This window comes from Calliopsis andreniformis, chromosome 12 (assembly GCF_051401765.1).
Source record: "Calliopsis andreniformis isolate RMS-2024a chromosome 12, iyCalAndr_principal, whole genome shotgun sequence".
Lineage (NCBI taxonomy): Eukaryota > Metazoa > Arthropoda > Insecta > Hymenoptera > Andrenidae > Calliopsis > Calliopsis andreniformis.
In genome coordinates this window covers 8999861-9026296 of record NC_135073.1, presented here as the reverse complement: position 1 = coordinate 9026296, position 26436 = coordinate 8999861, and the positions used below count along the sequence as shown (strand labels likewise).

The following is a 26436-nucleotide window of genomic DNA, read 5'->3' as shown; positions in this document are numbered from 1 at the left end:
CTCGTTAACCATCCAGGAATAGTCAAAGACAAGCATCGAAAAGGGGCGGAGGGGGAAAGAAATTAATAGAAAAGGGATGGATGAGATGGATCGAAGGAGTCGCCAAAGACTGGTGCAGTCCGAGGAGGCGAAAAGGGGAAGGCGCTTTCCGTCTTTCCCTGTTCGAGGAGAACAGACCTGACGGCGTGGCAGCCTGAAGAGACCAGAAGAAGAGTGGCGAAGGAAGAGAGGAGCGAGAGACGAAACGAAGCGATCGATAGGTGTACGTATGTACAGCGTTATGCATATAGGCAGGATCGATGCGGGCCTAGCTATGAGAATGAGCGATATATAGGTACGTAGGTAGGTAGGTAGGTAGGTTGGTAGACCATTGAAAGCGTGCAGGGATGTACCGTTAGCCGCGTCACCCGCCGATATATGACTATGCCCCATTGAAATTCCTGTCATCACCCGAAAACGAGCAGCGCCGGCTAGTGGAATTGCGAGCGAAAGATCGCGCAATCGCTCTTGCGACGACACGCCATCGTGAAAGCGTCACGGGACCACAACTTTTCCTGAAAATTTCATTACCTCCAGGCTGAAGCCTGCACCGACCGACCACACGAGACAATTGAATCTTTCCCATCGACATGACAATCCAGTGTCCCGCACCTTTGCGAGAATTTCTTTCCTGTAACGGAGTTGCTTGCAGAATTATTTGGGATGCTCTGTGAGATTTCACGCGCAACTTTTCTGCAATTAAGGCATTGAGTGTAAAAGTGGACTAAGCTACATTTTTTCCAAAATTGAGTTAGTAGAATTAATTTATTAAAAAGAAACTCTATATTTTAGACCGCCTGATTTTCTGATTTCGCGATGCCTCAAGTATCATCAATGATCTATGTAGTATTGTAAATAGAAATAACCCTAGAAAGCTTCAACTGTTGAATCTATAGAACTTAGTCACTGATTTCAAATAAAATCGACAGAATAATTATTCTTTTATACAGAAAGCAGACTATACTTATCTTTTACAGGTTATTCTATCACAAAATCCCTAGGAAAGGGATTTAATTAAAGGTAATGAGATAATTAGCTAGTTTTTCAGACCAACAAAAGATCCAATAGAACACAAGCAAAATAACCGAAGCGCTTCAAACCTCCCACTCGCAAAAAGTCGATGGGTTCAGCAGTGGTGATGCGAGTTGCTCGTGAAAGTGGCGTATCGCTCAATCCACCGACTCTAGAGTGGATTTTTGAGTCTTCAAATTTCGTCGAACCGTAGGCTCATGATCATTATCGCAGCATCGCTGAAAAATGAAGAAACGCTGCACTTGCACACGGCGGTGCAACTCGGAGCCCAGAGTTACCTGTTTTGCATCGATTAAATAGGCCGACGCCAGGATTTCCCTGAATGGCAACCATAAACGAAAGTCGCCCGGTCGAGACAGTGCCAGCCGCTCGAAAAATTCATTGCCATTTGCAGACAGCGGTACCTGCTCGGATCGAATCGAGACATTGTCGTAGGCAGTTTTCTCGTGGCGGTTTTCGGCACTGAGACGGTGGGCGAAATTTACAACAAGCAGGTCATAAATTACATTACGACCGAGGACTTGACGAGCCACAACGTTCATTGGCTGCGAAAGCGAACGGGCCTCAGAATCTCAGGTCGATCCTCGATTGCCGTGGGGATCAGAGTCTTTAGCCCCTGCGTTCCTTCTAGCTTTTTCTGCGCGTAGCTTTCCTTTTGTCTTTTTTTTTCCCCCCTTTGAGATGTCTTCGGTTGCTAGTCGATTTCTCTGACCTCGTGTCAGCTCTCTGCGATTCGGGAATCTCGAGAACTTTGTTGTGAAATTCTTCGGCGGCTTTTCGAGTTTCGATGCAGGATGGAACTTGCAGGCGGGTGCTTGCGATGAAAGAGCAATTGTGTTTCGGTAATTCTGTGAAGTTCCTCTTGTTTATGATACTGGAGTTATTGTTAGCTGGCCTTCTATTTTCAGATTATTTGAGATTTGTTCGAGCTAAGAATTTTCAGACATTTCACGTATATTTAGACGTAAGTACTTCTATGTTTAGTGAAAGAGTTTAGAGCTTTTCTGTAGTAGCAGTATCTCTCTGAGAAATTTAGATTTTAGTTTGTTGTATAATAATTCCATTTGATTTCTTCTTTTACTTTATTCTATGCACACATATATTCTGTTTTGTGTTAGATATTTTTTGTATTCCTTATCAAAAAGAAAGAAATTTTTTCTCACAAAAGAATAAAAGTTAGGTATTGCTCTGCGTAGTAGTCTCTTACTAATAATCGTAAAAAAATGTCATGAATACAAGAAACAAAACTCGAATTTTCCATTAATTGGTCCTGCAACAATACGCTATCTAGATGAATCTTCGTCTTAACGTCTGCCGATTTAGAGACAATCCGCGACTACTGATAACCGAGAGGTCAATAACAAAGACGTTTTCGCGTGATTCGTTCGTCGATCTGCCTTTCTTCGGGTTCCTGCTTGCATCGAGACGGGAGCCCGACGAAATTGAGAAAGAGAACGAGCGTGGGGAGAGCGAAAGAGAGAGAAAGAGAGGAAGAGAAAGGGAGTATATATTTAGTCGAGTTGGACCGATGCCAAGCTCATCAACGAAAATGAAATCTGGGTCTCTTTCTTTCCCTTTTCCTCCCACCCTCTGCGCGTCCTTTTCCCTTTTCCTCTCTGTCTTCCTCCTTTTCTCTTGCCACCTTTCTGTTTCTGGTCCCTGGTCTCTGAGAGATCGTCGCCAATGCTAAAACGTCCACTCGATATATGCATGCGACCTGTGCAGCTGGGAATCCGACTGTTGCCCTTCTGGCGTGCGCGTTTCTAAGTTACAGGTTGAAATGAAAATCTTCTCTATGAATATAGACTAAATGAAAAGAAAGATTCATCGGATTTTTGTGAACGATGCAGGCGAAAATATACGCCTGGCTGATATTTCAAAAAAATGTGGATGCGCGAAAGTTGCTCATTCAATTTAGATGATACAGAGAAGTGCTTGGTGAAATTGAAAGAAAAATTCTGTAGTAGTTTCAAGTTACCGCGATTTAAAACGATACGCCTAATTAATTTCATTTTAGTGTGTAGATTAAATTAATTCCCTGGGTAATGCTCGATGTAGACCACAGCTTGGTTAAAATTCACGTATCACAGTATAATTTACAGATTTGGTGAACGAAATATTCCATGCGATTACAAAGCGTTTACGTATTAATATGCAATCAGGCAGCATATTATTACATTACAATCGATTGTTTAACGATCATTCGGTAAAATAAAACGTATTAAACAATTACGCAAGACTTATGACGCAGCACTGCTCTCTTTTACAAACCTATACATACCGGTTCATGTTAAAAAGAACGATCGCTGAGAAATTGAACTCTGCTTTTTATCTTTATATATCCCAATAAAAAGTGACACTTATTACGATAATTCATTAGGGACGACTTAATCAATATTATACTCCAGAACCGTCTTAATTTCACAATACAATATTTAAAGTACTTCTGTAAGGTGCCTTTATTTTCTTAAAAAATTTAAAGGATTGGACATTCTCATCTTTTAAAATTATCAAATATTCAACTACTAAAAATTTCTGAATTTCCGACCTCACAGATTTTCCACCTGATATTGTGACATCTTCAAGCTTTTCAAGAAATCACGCCTACATACACGACATAACTAATTATTAATATCTCGTAATCTATCGATCATATACCCTCAAAACGGGGCAAATAAAACGAATTCAGCTTGATGTGTCCTATAAACTAAAATTTCACTAATTAAATATGTACTACTGACTTGAAAATTTCAGGATGTATAAACTGTGTCGACAAGTACAGAGTTGAACGCGAGTAACATCCATCCATCCCCCAAGCTATTAAAAAAGTCAGAACGTACGTAGCCAGCTATTCCAGCGCAAATAGCACTAAGAAAAAAGTAGATCTTCAAGAATAGTAAGACGCCCGTGCCGCAATTTGTTAATGAATTCGTAGCTCCCTCAATGACGACTTCTAATGAAAGCCCCCGAATCCAAGACGATCCCTCCGTGCCTCCATTCTTCCCATTCAACGTCCCATTATTCTCCGCGGGCTCGCCATGGGGCATCGCTCCGTTTCCCGTGTAACAAAACGAGATTTAATGGCGTCCGCTGGCCGCGAAAGTATGTATTGAAGCCGAGTGGAGCGCACACGTGGGGCGGTCGAGACACTGGTTTTCGCGAGTTGCGCAACCAACTCGCATCGACGGAGTGGCGAGGTTCGGCAAGTGGCCAAAGCGAGGGCAACGAGAAACGGGGGAGAAGACCGACGAGGACAGAGAGGTCGAAGAAGAGGGAGAGAAAAAAAGAGGGAAAAGACGTGGCTGGGCCCAACCGGGCCCGGAAACGATTCGGATGCCGCAGGCGGGGAAAGCGACGACTAACTTGACAGATGGTTTTCTCCCTTCGCGCTCTCGCGATTCTCGACCGCCACTGGCGATCCCGCGGGTGGTTATCCTATGCAGATCGATCATTTTGTAATTTATAGCTGATCCTACTCGCGTAGGAGTCAATCACTCTGGATAAAGGCGGGCTGTCTTGGGTCCTTTCTTCCTTTATGTTTTCTCTAGCCTTGGATCCACATTATGTCCAAGACGAAATGGCGCAGAGATGTTATTTGAGAATTAAGGTATGTCTAAGATTGTGTAAATTATTGAATCGATGATTTTGAAGAACAGTACAAGTCTAAAGCTAGTCATTTTTAAATAATCTCAAAACTATATTTAGACCTCTGAGCCAATATGTATTAAGTCACACAGAAAACAAGTGGACTTACCATCAAGGACTCCAACTTGCTGATTAGAAACCAATTCCTGATCAGTTTAGTATTTAAATAAATATATGAAAATTATTTTAATAAAAATTTGTTTCAAAAAATTAGCAAATAATCTTGGGTCCAGGTATGGTTCAAAAATGAGTTAAAAATGGCTAATTCTGGACGTGTAAGTGTTCTTCAACTTTTCGATTCGATGACATAAAGTGATCATTTGAAGATTATGTGAACGTACCAGTTTCTAGAGTACGATTCATTATATAAGTGCAAAATTGAAATTTACTAAGCTTTTCGCAAAGCTCTTACCGATCTATGTTTTGTTTACTTATCGATTTTAGTATAAGCTTTAAGTATACCAGCTTCTCCGGCGAATTTGTTTGCTTTCGAATTTGAATGAACCCGTCGCTGCTCAATATTGAATTCAAACATATCGGGTTTGTTACCGAATTCAAGTGTATCGATTTCCCCCCAACGGGGTTGAGGCCGAAAACGCGTCGATGTGTTCCTGCTTGCCGGCTAGCATAGGCATTAGAACTTTGTTTGCCATTGAACTCGAATAAATCGATATTCCTTTGATATACGATCGTGTACTGATGAAGATGTAGATTTACTGCTTCCACGCTTTCATACGGACTTCCCCTTCGTACGGATCTCTATCTGCGCTTTACTATTTTTACGCCGCGTAATGACGCTGTGAACCTGCCCTCTGCGCCGTCTGTTTCACAATGCGTTTCCCGATAGCGATTTATGATAATGCCGCCTTTCTCGGATTGACTTTTTACCGATAGACGTCGGTGACCACTCGCGCGCCACTGCAACCCGTGAACTAATTATGCTGATCACAGTTACCCGTGTCCTCGTTGCGTGAAATATTTAGTTCGCCGCGATGCAATTGCACCTTATTTTTTCCGACGACTTTTTGCGCTCGAAACCCGCGCTCGAGTCCTCGGGGCTACGCCTCGAGTGCGCCGTGATAATAGCGCTCACGATATACGGGGTGATCTAAACGAGAATTGGAGAATATAAAAGTTTATGGTACTAATGTGCCTCGTTGCAGTTACGATTTCTACCTCGAGTTAATGACTACGCGCAACATCTGCGTCACCGTTTTCTGTTACCTTAGAGCGAATGATTACGAATTTTCAAATATTTTAGAATTATATTTTTTTTAATAATGAACTGTAAAAATATTTCGGTTTTCTAGTGTTAAAATTTGTCATTTTTAAAGACTTCTGACTTATTTCAGTTCCTCATTTCCTCGTGAATAGTTTCATGTGTGGAGCTAGAGCATACCATAATCGAGAGCTTCTGCATTTAGAAAAATGCGGACGAAATGTCTTGTTACTAGGAATTTTCAGATAGATGGTTTCACGAGATAGAAATATGTTCATAAAACTGTTCATAACCGTATAACCGCGCAGCAGGGCTGTTTAATACCGCTGTTACTTAAAACAAGCTACTTGCACTATTATAATGAAAGATTTCGAAATCCTCAAATAAGGTACGTTTGGCAGACAGTTAGTATAGACATTACTTAATTTTGCAACTAATATAATCCTTTAAATTCTCCAATCACGTCTTTTATATAACTATCTTGTACGAGCAATTCATGTGTTAAATATAGAACAAATTTAATTTTACGAGGTCTACTCTATAATTACAGCACGAAATTCAGTAACTGAAAACGAATTCAATAAATACAAGTTTGCAAGCATCTCATTAACCCAGCATAAGTTATTCCCTCGTATTCGCTATCTTATAGCGCGAGAAAAAAATAAACGCGCTTAAGTCCTTCTTAATTAAGGCTTTTTTTCCAATCTAACGCAGCTGAGGGATTTTTTGCGAACCTTATATGGCACGATCAGCGATTCTTGCGCAAATCTTTAATACGGCAACGCGCGCTTGCATTTTATCGTTCCCCGATCTTTCTCCGTCGCTTTTATGCCCACAGGCGATGCCTCGAGTATACACCGTCGACGTAATGCTAGTAATTTAGTATAAGTTACAATTGGCAACGTAATGTCTCCGATTTGTGTATGCCTCGCGTCGAATCATGACAGTGGAAAATTCACTCACGTAAATTTATTCAAATGCTTTAAAATAACACAACTCTATCTTTTTCTAATTCCATAAACAGATACATATGCTGTCACAGTGGTTTATAACTGATTATACCATATATTTACAATCTACAATGAATTTCTAAAAAAAAAAACGTTATACGAAACTTCAGAGCCCTCTTTCGAAACCAGTACTCTTCTCTCAAGAGAAAGTATCTTTCTAAAATACAAAAAATACGCTTCAAACAAGTTAACGTATCAACCTTTTCAATAAATTCACGAGGTACCCCATTCTTAACATTTGAAATGTCTATATTGCAGTTACTGGAAATTGCTACCTCGTTAAAATTGAAAACAAAATCTTTCCTACCTACTGCCATGTAAATCCGTTCGTTATAACACGTATTGCCAATTGTGGACACAGAAAATGTACAGAACTCCGAGGGCACGATTCGACAGAACGTTATGTAATAGTTTAATGATTCGCGAACACGAACCTGCCGCGTTTATGAGCGTAAAGAACGCCGCTCCTTGGGAGGCGGCGCGAGTGGGGGGGAAATCATTGATACCGCGCGAAGAGGACAATTTATCCTCGTCCTCGAGCAACGTCCCCGAGGACAGTGAGAGTGTACTGCGCGGCTGTTGCTCGCACGCGTATCTCTGCGATACGTGCTAAACGGCTCGACGCGAAATTTTCAAGTTTTTCCTTCTACCGCTTAAGTATCTCAAAATCTACCATTCCCTGTCCCTATTCACGCGATCCCCCTCCCCCTGCGATTTGCATTTACGTTTTCTACATACGTGACTCTGGCGCGGGACCGAGGCATTTTTCTTAACTTTTTTCCCCGTGCGAAATGCCTCAGACTTTGCACTTGCGTTTCGTAACTTTCGCGACATGTTTGGAATATATGGATTTTTCCTTCAGTTCCTTTCCATTTTCTCTTTCGTGCCTGCGAAGCGATTTTGGTTGTGATTCCACGCTACGCAGGTCCTTTTATCATTTTCTTTTGCATAACAGACTATAGGTTTTGCGCTTTGCGAATCCCGCGAGTTTGACTCGACCAGCTTCTCCACTTTCCAGTTTTGGTGGAATATTGAATATCGTAAACTTCGCTAGTTTTAGTTTGGCTTTCTTTTTTGTTCTATGAAATATGTAATAACGTCAGGAGTCTGAGAGAGATTTAGTTCGATCAATTTTAGAATAGTGAATTTTCACACAGAGAAGAATGTAATACTGTTAGGATTCGATTGTAACACGCAATTCGATGTTAATGGAGGGAATGATGTTTGTTGTTCTCGGATCCAAAACAAATTCCAAGATCGTAGGCCCCGTGTTTTGCTACTCTGTTCCAAGCGTTAGGAAAGCAGCGAGTTGTGAAACGAATTCGTGATCAGACTTCTCGATCGTCTACGATCAAAAGCGACGCTGAATTATACATCGTTCCCTGTGTGAGTGTCGAGGCAAAATGATTCGTGACGCTACGCGTCCTTAGGAAAGAAACCTTAACGAGATGTATCGGTGCTATTTCGTTGATTCCGTGAAGGTACTCACCAAACCATGATCGCGGACCACGTAAACACTCGGTTCAGGGACAAGACACTTACCTGAAAATAGAAGAGACAATGGTTAGAAATTATAGTGCTAAAATACTGTTGATGCAATTGATTAAATCTACATTTATTGTCAAACTAATTGTAACTTGTTTTTGTAAATTTTTGATCAAGTTTTTTTATTACTTAATGAGCTAAACGTGATTCAATTGAAAGAGATATTTCATTATGACATAATAGAGAATTTCTTTAGTTCATTTTTGGAGAATATAAAGACAAAGCTCTTTTTCTTTTAAGAGAAACAGAAAATATTCTAAAATAATTTAATGTTCAATTTTATCAATACTACACATTTTTGTCAACACACTTGCTTGTAACACTAACAGATACACAGCTAATCTATTTCTACAGAACTCCCCACGCATTACATCAGACGTAAGCAAGAAAAAGATCATATTTTCCAAAGGAATCTTAACTTAAGCATTAAAGGCGCAGCATAATCAAGCACTTCTGCATGCAAAGTCAGCGCAAACAAATGAAATGTATTCTCACATATGAAACAGCAGAATGTGTCTCGATTATCCAGTTAATATCAATATGTCTGTGGCCTCTGATTAAGCAGACTGCTCGACAAATCAGCATCCGCAAGAAACCAGCATAAGTAAACGTGGTTCATTAAAAAATGACTCCATTGAATTTCGACTTCGTTCTTTTCATTCTTGTTCCCCTTCACGCGATGCAAAGACCTGGTCGCGCGTCGCGGATACACCATCGAGCTATTATTACGCGCTTATTTACAAGCCCCCACCCCTCGGTCGCGAGCAAAGAACAAAACGGAAGCTCGATGTTTTACGCGAAAAAGGCAGCGCGCGCAACCAACGTCTAGCAGTGCCGTTCTCGTCTCGGTTGATGTGAAACCAAGTTCTTTTTTTCTAAGGCACCGTCATGCAACTATCAACGTGCATCGCGAAGGCCTCCTCTCTTTCTCTCTCTCCACCTCGGTTTTCTTTGCGTTTGATCGAGAGACCGTGCACGCTCCTAACGTAAGGAGCGATTGTTGCCGCTCTGTGCTGTCGCAATCGGAAGTTTCGTCTTGCAACCGTCGCTCGGCCGTTTCGCTTCGGTACACCGCGAGAGCCGACAATCCTGCTCGAACGATTCACCAGAATCGACTGTGGGGACCCTCGATTAATATCTCTGGAGATACAGAATTTTCGACGAGAGAAAATCGAGACAGTTGATAACAATGTTCCTGATATGTACTATTTGTGTCCTATGAGAAGTCACCTGGAATGCATCACCCCTCACGCGTTTCAAGTGACTGAGGGTTCAGCAATGAAGGTTTAGTAATAAGGTATCACTAAAATCTTCAAAACATAGAATTTATTTTCAATATTACATATTTAAACCTTCGTCTTCGATTTGAGAACACAAGAAACATTCTTTGCAATTTCTATTCGTATCCCGTGAGAAGTCCCCTGCAATGCATCACCCCTAATTCGTTTCAGAGGAACTTCTCAGGGGATGCGAATAGTACTTGCGAAGAATTTTTGTTGTGTTCTCAAACCGAAGACAAAGGTTTAAAAATGTAATATTGAAAATAAATTCTATGTTCTGAAGATCTTAGTAGTACCTGAACATTCATCGAATATTCAAACTGGTATGAAAACAGGATTTATTTCTGGATAAAGAGCAAATACTGCAACATATAACAGTAAAAGAAACAGAGCTAAATGAGGATTGTTCGTTGCGTCCCGAATAAAAATCGTTAAACTCAAAATAGTCGCACTGGATACGTGTTTAACCGGACTTTGTCCTGATTTATAAAACGAATGGAAAATAGGTCTCGGATCGTTAACCATTCACGGAGGCCTTGACGTGTAAGGAGTTTTATGTTGCAGGTAAATGACTGAGGTAATAGTAACAGTAGATCAATTCCAGTTCGCCAAAGGAAGTACGCCAATTAAGTAGAGTCTACGACTAAAAACATAAAGCATACCTAATGTCAAACTTAGAAATCTCTGAAGACAATTAAACAGAGTTTCCCAACAATATCCATATACCATGCTCTATATTAATTCTGCAGCTAACACCGTCATTTTTATCAAATAATTATATCTCAAACATTCAATCCCAAATAAAGAACCATTTCCCTTAAAAAAATACTCATAAAACTATTCCACAATAATTGCAATAACTTTCCACCAAATTCTCATCCCTCGAAAAACCCGCGAAATTTAAATTTCGAATATTTCCCGCGTCTACAGCCCCCACCAATGAAATCACGCGATTCATTCGACGATAGCGCTCCGCCGTTCACCGCGAGAGTTGTCGACTTAGTCGGTAAGGTTGGACGTCGACGTTAACTCCAAGATGAAGTTATCGGTCGATATGGCTGGTCTCCCGGCGTTCTCCAGACGTTGAGCCGCGTCATAAGCGATCGGTCCACGGCGTGGTTGCGGCGTTAGCAGCGTCATCTGACGTGGTATTCGGTAGCACCGCGACGACCGGCCTTGCAAGGCTGCAGGCCATCGAACTCTTGGCCTACTGCCGCTCCACGTAATACGTGTGTACGATGCGCGCGCGAGAACGAGGATAACCGGCATGCGAGAGGGAAAAAGGACGAGCGATCCGGTAGGAGCACTCTGCTATCGGATTAGGAAGAGAATTGACTTTGACTATGGGGTGAACGTTTTGAGGAATATATACTGCTAGGGAAATTTTTGAATTACCCATCAAACACCTGTCATTAGAGTTACAGTATTGTCCCTCTATGAGCTCAGGATTGGGAATTAGGAACTTTGAAAATACAGGATTTTCTCGGTATAGGATCATTGTTTACTAGTAAATCTAAACGAAAAAGTGGTGATTCCAGGTGAACAATTTTCAAAGTCGATTCTTTCTCTAATCTTGAGTCAACTTTGAATACACAAATAGGGATGAACAGAGGAGTTCCACTGGGTGGACCAGTTACTCCACACTACCCTTTTATAGATACAAATCTGACATTTAATAAACACTAATAAAACGACATGAAGTTACAGCGATCTAATCGAGCAAGCTCAAAAGAGAGGTGATTGATACTGAAGCCGTGCAACGCAACGTTCTATTGACGTCTGCGTTTCGAATGTTGAACCCGAGTAAAGCTCTCCTGCAGCCACCGTGAGTAACTCAGAGTCTAATTACAATTCAACGAAAGATGACAAAGTTTAAAAACCAGCCAATCTGCAAGAATCACACTATTACCATATGTACTCGTCATACAACTCGCGCGTGTGTGTGTATGTACAAGTGCAAACCGCGAAACGGCCCTTTGATGCACTTGATTCGTTTGCTGACAATATCCTACGTCATTCAGCCGCATTTCTATGGCGCATATAAAAAAGCTTTCAACCGGAGAGGTTCGTTCTATAAATGGGGAAGTGGCACGGTATGTCGGAATAGGGGAGGAAGCGGTGACGTCGTCACGAGGAATTTCATCATACGGCTAGAATGCAAGGTATCAGTCGGTTTTAAGCGCGCCACGGGAGGCCAAACCGTGCCACGGTCGCGCTTTGAAGCGGGGCTTCCCTGTCGGACGCACTTTTACCCTACATCGCTCCGTAAGCTCGTTAACTGGACGAATTTCGCGCGCAAACTTGACGGCCGTAAGAAGGAATTAAATCGTCGGGGTGCACAAACGCTTCTCCGTCGGTAATGCTTGCCCTTCCATTCTAGGATCGATGACAGAAGCACCTAGCCATATTAATTGTAAGATATATTGGTAGAGATTAATAAGAAATATTTTAATAAGATTTTAATGAAATTATAAATTCTAGTTTTGAAGATAAATGAATAATAAATCAACTAAATGTTGTATCTTGTATTTTATGGCTGAATACTTTTGTAATCAACTATAGTTATCATTTGGAGTGTTGTTCTTTAATCTTTAGAAAATGTTTCTTCATCCACGATGTGGAGGCAGAGTGGCTCATACTTCGAGTTGTTTTATTGTGAAAAAAGGAGCTGATATATGATGAAATTTTTTTGATCACCAGCACAATATCTTGGAGGAGATAAAGGGTTTCACGGCTGCTCTTTGCAGAGGGACTATAAAAGCATCGTCGTTGAGGATACCCTCCACGGTGACTGTAAAAGAGAATTAAATTGGAAAGGGACAATTTCATTTCTGAGGGAAGCATCCACTTTTCCAAGGTAGAAACCCTACTTGACCTTTCTTGTAGTTCAGGTGGGATTTGTAAGATCCTGGTTACTTTTTAAAATAGGTGTATATGCTATTTTTAATTTTGTTCCTGCTTTGAGTTGAAAATTAAAAACACTATTTTTAATAACTACATTTGTTTTTTTAATATTCTGTATTATTGTAAGTAAAAAAGAAATCAACTTAAAATCTGCTGATTTTATTTTACACTAACACTATCTTTCATTTAAATAAATTTAGCATAGCCCAGAATGTTTTTCCTTGTCCCAGATAAAAGAGGGAAAAATCATTTCCTAAACAAATTTGGAATTCCATCTTCTACAATTTCACAGTAAGATATATGGAAAGAAAAAAAATTCATGTGCTCGAAGTCCTCTTCTTAGGGCAAAGTGTAAACAGGTCTGATACATGAAAGTGCACTCTACTTCGATAGAATTTCCTCCCCCTGTACTGCTTCCATCTGTTTACGTCTACTTACTGAACTAGGCTTGAATTTGCTCAACAAGCCTCTTACCCGATCGTTTGATACTTTCCAAAAGGAATGTTTCTAAGTACACGAATAAAGTTGAATGAAATTTTCCCTGACGCCATACTTCACCTATTCCAGCAAACTTTAAATCACTTATACTTCGTGAAAAAATAAACAGACCACTTCAAGTTTATAATTAATCGGTTTTGTGTGCAACGAGAAAAGGTTGAAACCTAAGCATGCGTGTCACACTGTCGTGTGCAATAAGTTGCACGAACGCGGAGCAGTGTATTAATTTTGTCGTGCGCTTTAGCACGATGTAACAGATGCTAGGAGCCGATAAAACGAACAAACATCGACGGAATATATAACGTACATTTGCTCCGTGTGCCGGACACAAGCGGTTAATGGCAAAGTGCCTGACCTCGTAACCCTCAGACCCAGCAGATGTACTTGCATGATTAATGCTTGGACACGTTACTACGAAATCTCCCCCCTTTCTCGTAAAAATGCTGGCCAAGGAACAGGTGTATGATATAATCGTAACGCAATCTCGCAAAGCATTAATCAATACGGAAAAATGTTTCTTCTCGTCGATACGATATTTCTAATAGAAGCCTTTACTTCGCGAAACTCTGAAAATAACAGGAAGTTTCATTTTATTTTTATACTTTAACCTCAGGAAGTCCAACCGGTTGAACATACTGAACTTAATCACTAATTAAAGAAAAATGAACACAGTAACTAATATATTTATTTCAGAGGAGCTACGTACAGGATGTTCAAACTGAAGCAGGATATCTAAATGCCTCCTCTATTTTTAATAACACGAAATTATAAGAAACTAAAAAGAATAATCCTACACAAAAGATTGTTCATCTATGATATTTTTCCTTCAAAACTATTTAAATTGACATTGACGATTTTGGTGTTATTAAAAACAGAAGAGATATTTAGATGACCTGCTTCAGCTTCAACACCTTGTATAATTTTTTTGTAGATTATTTGCGATCTATACAAGCTATTTTATGAAAACACTTAAAATTTTTAAATTCGAGGGCATTTCATCATACAGCTTCTAAGGTTAATTATCCTCTGCTTTATATGCTTCATTTTTTTGAAACTGAAAGGTACGGAAGTGAAATTATGAAAATTCGTGAGAGCCAGTTCACTAGAATTCCTTTTCATCGCCCTTTCGGAAGCCATTTCGCGCGTACATTTATCATTCAAGCGATAATAACGCTAAACTGCATAAATTGATGCTAATTCGCCCTTTCGGAGCGGCGCGATTTTAAGGTCGGAGACAGTGGAACCCACTCTTCTTTGTTGGGGTATTTAAAAAGTGTGATTCACTGCTCAAAGAAAAGTAAAAATTTATGAATTCTGGGACAGGAAACAAACATGACGAATGCGAGGAACAAGTCTCGCTTCACTTGGCAATATTTTTATCGAGCGAATACAGCAAGATGAAAACCCATAATACCTTGAAGAGTAAAGTACTTAAAAATTCTTTTTAATTTAATATAAGGACAAATTGGTTTAAAGAATTTTATTAATATACTCGACACACTTTAAAACGTCGTTAAAATAATTAGGGCGCAATTTCAAGAGAAATGCTCGAAAAAAATGTGCATGGCATGAAATATTATCCCGCTGGTTATCGCATATCGATGGAATGTAAGGAACACGTGCAGTAAATAGCAAAGTGCCTGACCCCGTAACCTGTAGATCCAAAAGATGTGTTTCGTGATCTGAGTGATGCATGTACAGGTAATCCGCCGAGTGGAAACGCGCGCAATAAAGATAAAGCTGCATGAATACAACGAAACCTTAACCTACACCAATGATAATGATTCATTACGCGCAAGGAACGTTGCCAAACATTTCGATAAGGTCCTATACGATCGTCACAAATACGACTCCTGAACTGTGACAGTGTCTCGAAAAAACATCGAACCAAAATTCCATACAAAATATTCTAGTCTGACGTCACAAAAAACAGACCTCGTAATTTTTTCCACTGTTTCTAGCAATAATTGAATACGCAAATAAACGTTTCCGCTGCAGTCAGTCGCAAACCAACAAATATCGCTTCGCTTCCGCCAAAACACGGCCAGGAATAACTCACTGAGCGAATTTCTGTCGGAAAAATATTTTTCCGAGGGGAAAAATCGCCAGGCTTCTCCGCGAGAAATTTTTTCAACCAACAGTTACACGAACCGCGGAAACGTGTCGAAAAAATTCCCGCGTGTTGGCTGTCCAGCACATTAAGCACGCCGATAATAATTGTTAAAAAAGAATTCCCGTGGTCTCGGAAGCTTCGACGTCCGCAACGTAATTACGGAAAATACGCTTGTAAAAATGCACGAAGCGAGTGGTCGTTCGAGGCAACGGTACAGACAGCTAACGAGACGTGAGGATTCGGTGGAGAGGATTCGAGCAAACACGATTTCCGAAGCGTCCGCCGGGACATCGAGGGTTGCTTAATGAACAGCGAATATTACTCAAATATTGCCTCGTAAATTCTCCCATGGTACCGGAGGCGAGCGGTAAACGGCTGTGTGGCTGGCCTCCTAACCTCTAGACTCCGAAGAAGGTGCACCTCTGGGAGACGGTTCGCGTGAGCATCGAGAGTCGAGGCTTCCATTTCCGTTACGCGCAATACGTGCGCGCGCGCGGTTCCAAGCGAGGCGATTAAAACGGCGCTTTTAACGCGCGAAAACTCCGCCAGCCAGTCACAATAATCGCGATAATAGGCGGCTGAAAAATCCCGTGGTTAACTGTGATTCCAGCGCCCGCTTCTTCGCGGTCTGTCCGCCTCCGCCGCGGCGCAACCGGTTCCATTATCTTCCTAGGGGTTTTCAGCGTGTTCGCGATGGAATGACGAACGTTGTATTACGATAACAGTCCTGTCTACCGCGCCACCGGAGTACTGTTAAGTAATATTTCGTGCTGCCTTTTGGATTGACCTGTAGATAAACGGCGAGCGACTCTTGATCCGCGTGGGAGTGTTATTTTAGAGGAGATTAGTTTAAGCCGCTGAAAGCGGGCACTCGATTTAAGTGATGGATTAATTGATTGAAAAACGTTGTTTCGGGTTTTTGTTTGTATGCGTTGCTGATACTCGATGATCTCCGCTGATCGGAGGATTTTTAGGATTTTTTAGTAGAGCAGAGGAACAACTGCGAATTGTGTGACTGCGGGGGTTTGTGCAGTTAGGGGAAAATGAAGTGTGTAAAGAAATACGGTATGCATATAATATGTGAAATTGGAGAAGTCGATAGAATTGAAATGAAATGTGTCTGACTAGAAACCTATTGTACTGCATTAGTCAATAGATGGCGATCAGTAGTAAGCGATGTGCATCAGTCAAGGCAGACATGGCGAAGTTAGTAGAATAAGTCCTGAGTCAGACACCTGTTCCTATTTAAAGCGTTTTCTTAATAATTAATAGAAAGGACACCTAAAATGCAATTCTATCTATCTTCATTTTCATCTTATTTTAATATGTAGAGTCACACCCTATCTTGGCTTCTAATATTTTTTTTATATTCATAGCTTATGCAACTGGTTTAAATATATACCTGCTGCGTTCTAACACAAATGCATTGTCAATTTGACATATTTACTAACGAGCAATGCATTTATACATTAAGAATATTAAGTATATATATATGTACATAATTGGAAAACTAGCATAGTGTCTTTCTTTTATTTATCCCAGTTTCAGTTCTGTAATTTGACCCTTGCTAAGTTTCTTCCCTTTTAACATAAAGAACTTAAGTCTGTATCTTTCGAATTGGAGCATACGAAATTCATAATTTTCCACGAATTTAATTTATCTACTATTATCCTAATCGACAGTGATCCCACCGCGCTTACTTTAAAACTCCTCAAAAATATAATTTTAGATCCTCACTGAGATAAATTCTCGAGTATCAAAGATCTGAAATAAAATCATCTCTGCCCCAACACTATTCAATGTCAGCCCCCTGGTACCCTCTGCCAACGCCACTTTACTATCTCCCACCTAGGCCCTCGCACGTCTTCCAGTAAAACCCCGCGTCAACAGTGATATCGGATATCACTCTATTTACTTGTCCTAAGCTCTCGTTCGTCGATTCCCGATGAAACTACTATCCCAATTCTCAGGTTTACGATTCCCCCGATGAACCGTTCCGCGACCTCGGTTCACCGTTGCCTGCCTACCAGGCCATCCCCCGTGGAACGAGGAGCCATCTTTCCCGTGCACGGGCCGTAACAATGAATCGGAGCTAATGCAAACGGAACTGGTTGTCTGCCGTCAGGCGTCGGTTCGCCCCGTAAATCCATCTCGCGGCGGATCCCGGGAGCCGCGAGGGATCGCAATTTTTCCACGGTTCGTCGAATTCGCGCCGCGAACGTTTTCCTTCCAGTCGACCGCGCCGCGTGCTCTTCAAAGAGAACGGTGAGACAGCACGTGGTGGGTACTCGCGGATCAGCGAAGTAACGGTGTCCGGTAACCGCGTCAGAGCCGGTGCTAGCGGTACTCGAAAGCGTTCCGTTACTCGACCGAGAGATCCGCTAACGCGACTCCACTCTTTCTCCTCTTCTCTCCATTTCTCTCTCTCTCACTCGGTGCTTCACTCCGCCGCCGTGGTCTCTGCCCCTTTCTCTCCTGCCCTCCGTGGGATGAGAAGCGTGCACGAAAAGCGCCGGCACATCGTGCTGTCTCGCTGTTATGACCCGCGACGAGTAATGGTCCTTCATTACGCGACCGACTCGGAGAACCGACCTCGACCGTTCGTCGTCTCTCCGCTACGTCACCGACTCAACTTTGATTTATACAGCCCCCTTCCAGTCCTGACAGATCTTCGCGGCCCGTATGCGACGTGCCGACCGTTTCCATACGAATGGGCCTGAAAGAGGAGACTCCTGGGCTAGGACGCGACGGGATTGCGGGAGATCGAGAGGAACGGGCAGCAACCTTTGATCGGCGACGATTGTGGGTGATCATAGGTGGTTCGTTGAACGTCGCGGTCGACTATGCCGAGCTCGATATGGTAATAGTGGATTCTGAGCGTTCCTGATCCCCTGAGGAGTGGCTCCGCTGCGTGAACAGCATCGGCTATGCGAGTGAAAGACCTGGGTACTTGGGGAATTCGAATTTTTAGTGATGCTCGGGGAACTGAACTGTTTCCGTTAAGGGAATATTTTTGAGGAAAGGCTTGGAGGATGTGATCGTGGAATTTTTAGAGGTTTAGGAGAGTTTTGCAAGTAGATGTTTCTTTATGTAACAGAGGAGTTTGTTGAATGACAGGAAATAGTTTTTGGAAGAAGTGGCGGAGGCACTGTCAGAACCTTTTGAAAAAGGTAGGATGCAGTCCCCTAAGAGTATAGGATTTCTATAACAGGGTTAAAGAATACTTTCGATGAGAGTGAGATAGTAAGAATATTTTTTACAGTTTTTACGAAGATACAGAAGTTACCAGTACCTTCAATCCAAAGAATCATACTTTCATATCCCAAAATCCAATAATGGAAGTTTATTTATGGATCGAATATGAATATATAATGAAAATAATTTCGGAAATTTATTCCTAAAGAATTAAAAACCAGCCAACTCAATATATCTCTCCACTCGTCGAAATCAATTATTCCACGAACACTCGACCAAGTTCGGAATTAATTTCGTTAATTAAAACGCGACTCGGAGAGTCTCAAAGCATCCCAGTGGAACATAAAACACGACATTGATCCGTTTTACTGCGCGATGCGCGGTGTAATATGCCTTCGTTACAGGACAAAAAAAAGACGACCTCGACCGTCGTCTTTCACTCGCTAAGCCTGTCGAGGTTCCTAAGTTCGCCGAGCCTTTCTCCTCGCTCATAAACTTCTAACCAAAGGTTAGCAAGAAACTCGTGCACTTTTCAACTTGAAGAGATGGGGAGCGAATATGATTCCAGTTGTCTATTGTTTCAATTTGGATGAGTCAATTGCAGAGCTTGACAATTCATTAAATAATACGAAACTTAATTGATTTTAGAGAAATGAATAAACATTTTCTTTCGACTACCGAAAAGAGGACTCAAAAGTATAAAGAATTACATACTTTGCAGTCATAATAACCCATTGTCAAACTTTGTATTGTAAAGAAATAATGATCATGAAAGAACGTCATCAATATTTCGCTAATCGAACAAAAACATCTAATTGAAGATGCCCTTAGGATCTTGAAAAGAACCCTACCGGAAGATCTCGATCGTTTCCTATTCGTACCTGTGCCCGTGATCGGTGGAGACGCCAGCTGCGAACTGCTAATGTCCGGCGGCTGTTGCGTCTGTTGCGTTTGTTGCTGTTGCGGCTGTTGTGGCTGCGATTGCTGTTGTTGCTGCGGACTGTTCGCAGCGACTTGCACGGAACCCGGACTGGCCGCGCTTTCCGCCATTTTTCGTGTTTATTGTTCGACCGGGTTAATTCAGTTTGACATTTCTGAGAGTTGAGTGTTCGGCTGCACAAGTCTCTCGATACTGCTCTAAGCTCGACGAACGAACCCGATCAGACACTATTCAGACACTTCTTAGACTCGTTCATACGAAATTCGATTACACTTTTTTTATTATAAATACTTGAGTCCTTTCCCCTTCTTCCAGGTATTTTTACCAAATGCTTTTTTACAAGTTCGACTGTTCCTTTAGAGTTTATACTTGTTTAATTTCCTGTATAATAGTGTTCCTTCTTTCGTCCTGAGTTTTACGATCAGGCTATTGTTGTCAACGGCCTGCACCAGCACGTCAAGCTTTTACGGAGAAATGATTTCTCGACAGTCCCCACGCGATCCTGATTGACGTCAAAGGACATTACGAGTTCGAATCGCGATCCGGATGCCATCTCTTTCGCGGGCGAAATTAAAGTCGCACTGTCGAGGTTGCTGGCGCGCCGTTCGATCGATCCTGCTGTCGACCAAGGAAAAGTCCGAGGATTCGATTAAAATAGCAAGCTAACGAAGAGAACACGTTGACTTTCTTCGTGGTTGCTTCGATGATTTTGCTCAGAGAAGTTTCGAAGTCGAAGGCATGAAACAAGAAGTTTTAGGTGACTTTCGTGTGTTTACGCCACAGTCGATTATTATCAGTCTGCGTCTATCGATCGTCAACCAGTTCACGGGATATTAAGGTAATCGGGAGGAGGATGCTTCAGGGGACAGCTGGATAAAATTTGATAAAAAATGTCGAAAGGAAGAAGCACGGCGAAGAAGACTTGAAATACGAGTAGAACCTGGAGTTGCTCGTTAAGATAGAAAACTCTTTCGATTTTACGAACGATAAGCTAGCGCTATCATCAATCTCCCCAGCGACCCTTATAAACTTGTCGTTACGATCGATCTTCGGTCCCCTTCGAAAAAGCGAGGGAACAAGGTGAACAAAATTCGGAGCGGAGAATCACGATAAACGAGGAAAGCTTACAAGGTACAATTTCTATGTTTCACCGTCAATCAGTCGAGAGAAGAGAGTAATATTTGAGGAACTGTTTATCCGCGCAGTCGACCTTCGTACGCGAAGCAAGATCTCTCTCGCGCGAAAAAATGAACGAAATCGGAGACACGATGGCGTAATAAATATGAGAGCGAGACAGAGACCTAACAACGATTCGCGTGTATACCACGTACGATCAGTCGAGAAGGCATAAAATTTTAGGCACTCTTCACCCTTGTATTCCCGATACACACGACACTTGGCGACCCTACAAGTCAATGAATGCAGGGAGACCAGAGGAACGAAATGAAGCTATACTAAGAAAAACTCAAGTAGAAAATGTTCGAGATGGAGCAACGATGAGAGAGCCAATGGAAACGACAAGTTGCGAATTCGTATAAATAGAAGAACGAGGTTATATCTTAGGCACTCGTTTGTCTTATAAATGTGCAGTCGACCCCTTGCCGAACGTTACCCCTGTTAGGGGGTTACGCGAAACGGAATCACGAATGTCCCGGCGCGTCACGCCAGCGAGCGCAGGGGAGAAAGGCAGAAGTAGGGTGGCGAGTGAAGAAAGACGCCGAGAGGGTAGGAGTGGAGGCGGCGAGTCGATAGGTCAGTGGGTCTCGTTCAAAGAACGACTCTCTTCGATTCACCCGCGCGTTCGTACGCGCAGCTACGTCGCCCTCCTGCCTCCTAATACACCGCTTCCTCCATCGGTCGCTGTCCTCTCCGATGCACCGATTTAGCTGTCCGATTCGATGGGACTAAAGGGGTAAAAGTAAAAAAGTTGCAGTCAGGGAGAGGGGGCGGGGCGTCGAGTCGATAGGTCAGTAGGTCTCGTTCAGAGAACTGTTCTTCCAGGGAGTTTCCATCCAGGTCGCACTCTCGGTTTCAACGTCCTTCTTTGCTAATCCAGACGCACTGATTACCGTCGTTCACTGCTTTCTGGCTGTCTCTCAAGTGGACAGAGGAAACGAAACACGAGAGAGGCTCTTAGTTTGTTGATCGTTGAGTAGAAAGCACTTTGTTGATTAACCGAGAGACGAGTTGCAAATTTGATGATAGTGTCCTTTGTGCTGGTTGGCAAAGTTAAGCTCAGAATGGCTGATCGAGGTTTACACGGAACCAAATGCACACGTTTGTTCGCGACCTTCGCCACGACTAATTCGGTAGCTCTCGGTCGATATTCCGCTAACAACCAGCCTGCTCCAACACGATATCGTGCAACGCAGCGGAACAACTTGAAAGCCGCGTCCAACGTTTCCTGTTCCTTTACATTTCACCTCCTGGCCGTTCCTCCTTCCCCATGGTTCCTTCCACGAACTCACATTTCACAGAGTAAACTGACATGACAAAGGCCAAAACCGACACCAGAATTCTTGGGACCGTGTCTACTCAGGGAAAAACGATCACACGAAAGTCTTCACAAAATTTCGGAGAAGTTCAGTCATCAACCAAACACTTTTTCTCGAGCTCGAGGATATCGCGAACGGGTTTACTACGAGGGATCATCGCACTGCTTGATAGTATTTTCTTCACATCTATCATTTTCCACTCTGTCAGAGCACGATCAAGGTCCCAGGATCTGAGGACCCGCCTGATTTGGCGCACCTTCGAGGATCACAGACCTGGACTAGGTCGAATCGCACTTGACAACCGAAATTTGGCCATATACCTCGATACTAGTACACGAAACGAGACGTGTCATCATTGAGTCCACTTAGCCTCGTGGGCTTTACATCACTGTCGTCTCCGTCATCCTGGCCAAGCTGGTGCGTGACCGTTCTCCCGATTCTGACAGGAACACACCACGGTACCACGAAAACAACAGCCGAGACGAGGACACGCGACGCGATCGTTCGACTCGTGTGAATCGCAAGACGAGCAGGACACCTTCGATCCTTTGAAAAAGCTCGTGCTGAGGTCGTTTCGGTGCCGAACGTCTCGTTTCGGCTATGCACTTCACGGGGAACCAGTGGCTCGAGCTTAAAACGACCGTCAGCAGATGGCAGCCAGTGTTGAGCCACCGTTTGCTACCACCCCACTTGGATTACACCGATTCATATAGCTTTTTCTCTCGTCGACAGTCTTGCTCTGCAACATTCCCTACCAACTTAACCGTGCACTGTCTCCTTCGAGTCTTTGACACTGTCTCGCTTGTCTCGCGTCGAATTTCATGGGATCGAACCCCTGACGGAAATTACCCGAAATATATCGGAATGTTCTACCCCCCGAGGGCAGCGCAAGAGGGAGTTTCATTGGTTCAACGCGATTCAGGGATGACACGCGCACGCGCCGCCACTGCGCGCTCTGGATACTATTCGTTCGATCCGTTAGCAGCCTGTACGAGTCGGCCAGATAGACTGTTCCGTCTTCGGGACGATAGGGTTGTAATCGTACCTGTAATCTGGCCCCTTTAGCGATTGTGGGGGTCGTTCTTGGGAAGATTGATCGAAGACGCTTCCGGTTACGAAACTGTCCCTCAATGATTGTAGCATTATACAACTGAGGTGAGGAATGAAAATACACAACGAGTTGTCGGTCGGCGAAAGAGCCGTGTCCCTTTAAGGTGAGGTTCGATCTACTATACATGTTTGTACTAGCTTTGTGTATGTTTTTGTACGAATCAGATAGGATCGCAGTTTTGGTGTCGGTATTATAGGTCGCTTTATTTATGGATTTCTAAGAGTTTTTATTTCACCGAGAATCGAGAAAACTATTATGAATCCTTCGCCAGTATTTCAATTATGGAATCGTATAGAGTGGCTCTAATTGAATTCCTTATAAAGAACATTATCAGATACAGATAAATGGTTACTTGGAGTGGATGAGTTTTAATCTGAAAGCCACCACGATGAATCTTGCCATAGAAATTGTTATTCTTGAAACTTTGCATTTTTATTGATGCAGTTAGGTTAATACACATCTGCTCCCCATGATACGCAATCTTTGACATAATATTTTCTTGCTATCCTAGCGCAGATCTATTTAATCAGAAATCACTGAAAATACCGTTTAAATATGCCATCTAATCCAAACTGTTTTTAGCTATTCTGTTAATTTGCTCCTAACTATTGATCTCCCATCCGAATTCCTATGCAAGACTCGAATCGGGCTGGCAGAAAAGCTAGTTCAGTTGTGACTGAAATTAGTGTCGTAATAAAATGGAACCTTTATTGTTCGTAATTATTTGCACGTAACCTGCGCTCGCGCGGTCTGCTCTTATATTCCCTGTTTCATCGTTCTCCGGTACCATTGAATTTATCGCTACCGTTATACCCCTTTCGACTGGATCCCCGCCTCTGGCCATGTCCGTTTGAGTTAAAGCGCCGCTCGAGCCGGCTACAAGCGAAGACTACACACCGAACACACTCTCCTCGCTCTCTTCGGCTCGATACGAGCCGCTGCATTTTCAGAACGGTACTCCTAACTGTATCTTACATACGTATTTACACGTACATGTGTATATACGCCTGTTTCTGCTCACCTGTCGGCATCGCGACTAGGCACCCGCGTGCGCATACCGATCAGAAAACAAGGGAAAACGACCGCCTCGATGACCCCAGATGATGAATCCTCCGAACGGAATTACTGATGGGTTGCCATGGAACGCGAGGGAATTGACTAATCCCACAATTCACACGATTCAGTGGCACTTTTCAGAATTAGGCTTCGGTGTTTCTAAGTATCATTCTTGGCGTTAAATTAAGTTTTCAAAGTGAAAGTTTCGAAGGATTCAGAGTTTATGAAGAGAGCTCTACAAGTACATTGAACACACTTTTTTATGTCTTTGCTAGGTACACTGGTATCCCTTTTTCAGATCATATGGTGCTTATTTTATGAAATATTAAAATTATAATTGCTCTGTGGACTTTATATTCTTGAATAGTTAAAAATTGCTTAACGAAATCAGGATGCGATTTTTTCTCCAGGTAAATATTTCAGCTAAAGCATAATCGACTCCATTTTCGAAACACCAAGTGGATTATACGTTCCAATTCGAACTGTGTGGAATGTTCCACATCCCGGTTCAACTCAACGCTCAACCCATAAAATAGTACACTTTAGAAAATACTAAGGATACCAGAATAATCCTTCTCTGCAAATATTTCCTTTTAATACACTCTAAACGATGTTAATGCATCCTCGTAAAACAAGTAATGAAAGAAAATGCTGTTAGTTCAATGATCTGCGCCGACTGAACATCGACACAGGTACAAACGTTGCATGCAATTAAGGAACAATCGCGCATGCATTGAAATAAACGATCGAAGAGATCGGTAGAGACGGTCTGAACCGTTAATAGTTTTTAGAATCCCGCTTCAATGAGCCACGCCGAGCGAGGAAAGGATCAAAGAGCGTATAAGAGAGAAGAAAGCACGGAAAGGGGAAGGAGAAAGAGGCTCGGCTGGTTCGCTGGTCGAACAACGTGTAGCGGATCTTCTACGCAGGTACGTAACACTACGTACGTGCGGGTCGCGTGTAGGGATACTCACGTAATGTAGGCCCGTTGCCGGAGGTACCGTAAGACCTTGCTGTTACGTCACTAGAAGCCACGCGATTAGGAGAAAAAGGATAACTGCGCGAAAGGAGGGACGAGAACAAGAACCGGGTCCTAAAGATGCGCGCATCCTTGTACGATCCTTGAAAACTGTTTACTAACTACTAAACAATTAATAAATATTTAAAAATAAATTCTAATTTTTCAAACTTTTCAAATTCGTTGATTGTAAGTTTGATTTTGTAAAAGCTTGTACATCGCTGGAAACAGGTGACAACAACAACATACTTTCTTCTTTTATCTAATGGTACAAAAAGGAATGTTGTTGCCGTCGTCACTTTCCAGTGATTGTATCTCGGTTTATTTCGGCTTTAAGACTAATTTAGTCCTTGGACCTTGAATAATAATTAGAAATTAAAGATAGAATAATATTGAATAAGTTAATGAACGAAAACTGCTGAATTTTTCAATTTTCAATGATATTCAGTTTGCTGAAGATTCTTTTCGCATCGAAAAGTGCATAGCTAAGGCATTCACAGTGTCAAATATTCTATCAAAGGCATGAATAAGCATAAGTGTTAATTGCACAATAAAATGAAATCTTGGCGAATCTCGTTGAGGAAAAGTCCCGTTTCTTTCGACGAAACTGACAAATGATGCGTCACCGGTTTCGTCGGGCCATTTCGTAAGAGACGACGTCCATTTCGTCACGTACGATGATTGCTGAGGCTTCACGTGAAATCATCAGCCCTTCCAGCCTTCCCTCCCTCCCTCCCTTTCCTTCCCTTCTCCACACGGAACCACCTCCGTCACCGACACGGTCCGCGTCCACGTGTTTCTATCTGCGGTCAGTGCACCTTGCTGCACGAACCGCGGCCATTTACCGAAGGTCCACGTAACGCGACCGTGCTTAATAATCTTTTCTCCCAAGGATCGTCGACCTTGCCAGTGAAGATAGAGAAAACGATTGAGAAGCGGGGGAGATGGGGCATTAAGCCGCTCCGAAATGAATTTTTCCCAGGGTTTTTAGCTTAGAAAGAAACCGTTAATCAAATTCTTTGGATTTAGGAGATCCTATTATCGCATACTCCTTTCACAGAATTTTTTAAGAATGCTCTTCTCTATGAAAAGTCCTTTTTTCCTATCTTCACGTGAAATCATCGAACGCCTAGCATATGTATCATTTCAAGAATCCTTGGTATGTCATGAACTGATCCGACAATGGGATAAGTAGTCCTTTAGAGGAACTTCTGAAATGTGTAATCCAGTCCAAATGTGAAATATGAACAGCAGAAGAAAGATGTAACTCAATTTCCATCCACTGTACTTTAGGACTCCATTAGGTCCAGCGATATATCTACCTACAAGTCAATTG

The 26436-nt window shown here is 42.4% G+C and overlaps 1 protein-coding gene and 1 long non-coding RNA gene across 8 annotated transcripts in view; one reads left to right on the top strand and one right to left on the bottom strand.

The window, feature by feature from the left end:
- The window catches only part of Hr3 (nuclear hormone receptor 3 ROR-beta), a 106490-nt gene extending 86227 nt beyond the window's left edge, over positions 1–20263 (bottom strand). For 4 of the 7 annotated variants that reach the window (XM_076388298.1, XM_076388300.1, XM_076388296.1 and 1 more), the window contains exon 1: positions 19332–20261. In XM_076388298.1, the coding sequence (XP_076244413.1) occupies positions 19332–19530 (199 nt within the window). In that variant the 5' untranslated portion in view covers positions 19531–20261. Of the gene's footprint in view, positions 1–19331 lie in introns of all 7 variants that reach the window. The other 3 variants (XM_076388302.1, XM_076388303.1, XM_076388301.1) reach the window with 3 other exon arrangements.
- Positions 20264–23030: 2767 nt separating this feature from the next.
- LOC143186114 (uncharacterized) lies at positions 23031–25190 on the top strand. The gene is made up of 3 exons (XR_013003010.1): positions 23031–23129; positions 24493–24774; positions 24867–25190. It is a non-coding gene; the product is annotated as an uncharacterized LOC143186114 (long non-coding RNA).
- Positions 25191–26436: the final 1246 nt, after the last annotated feature.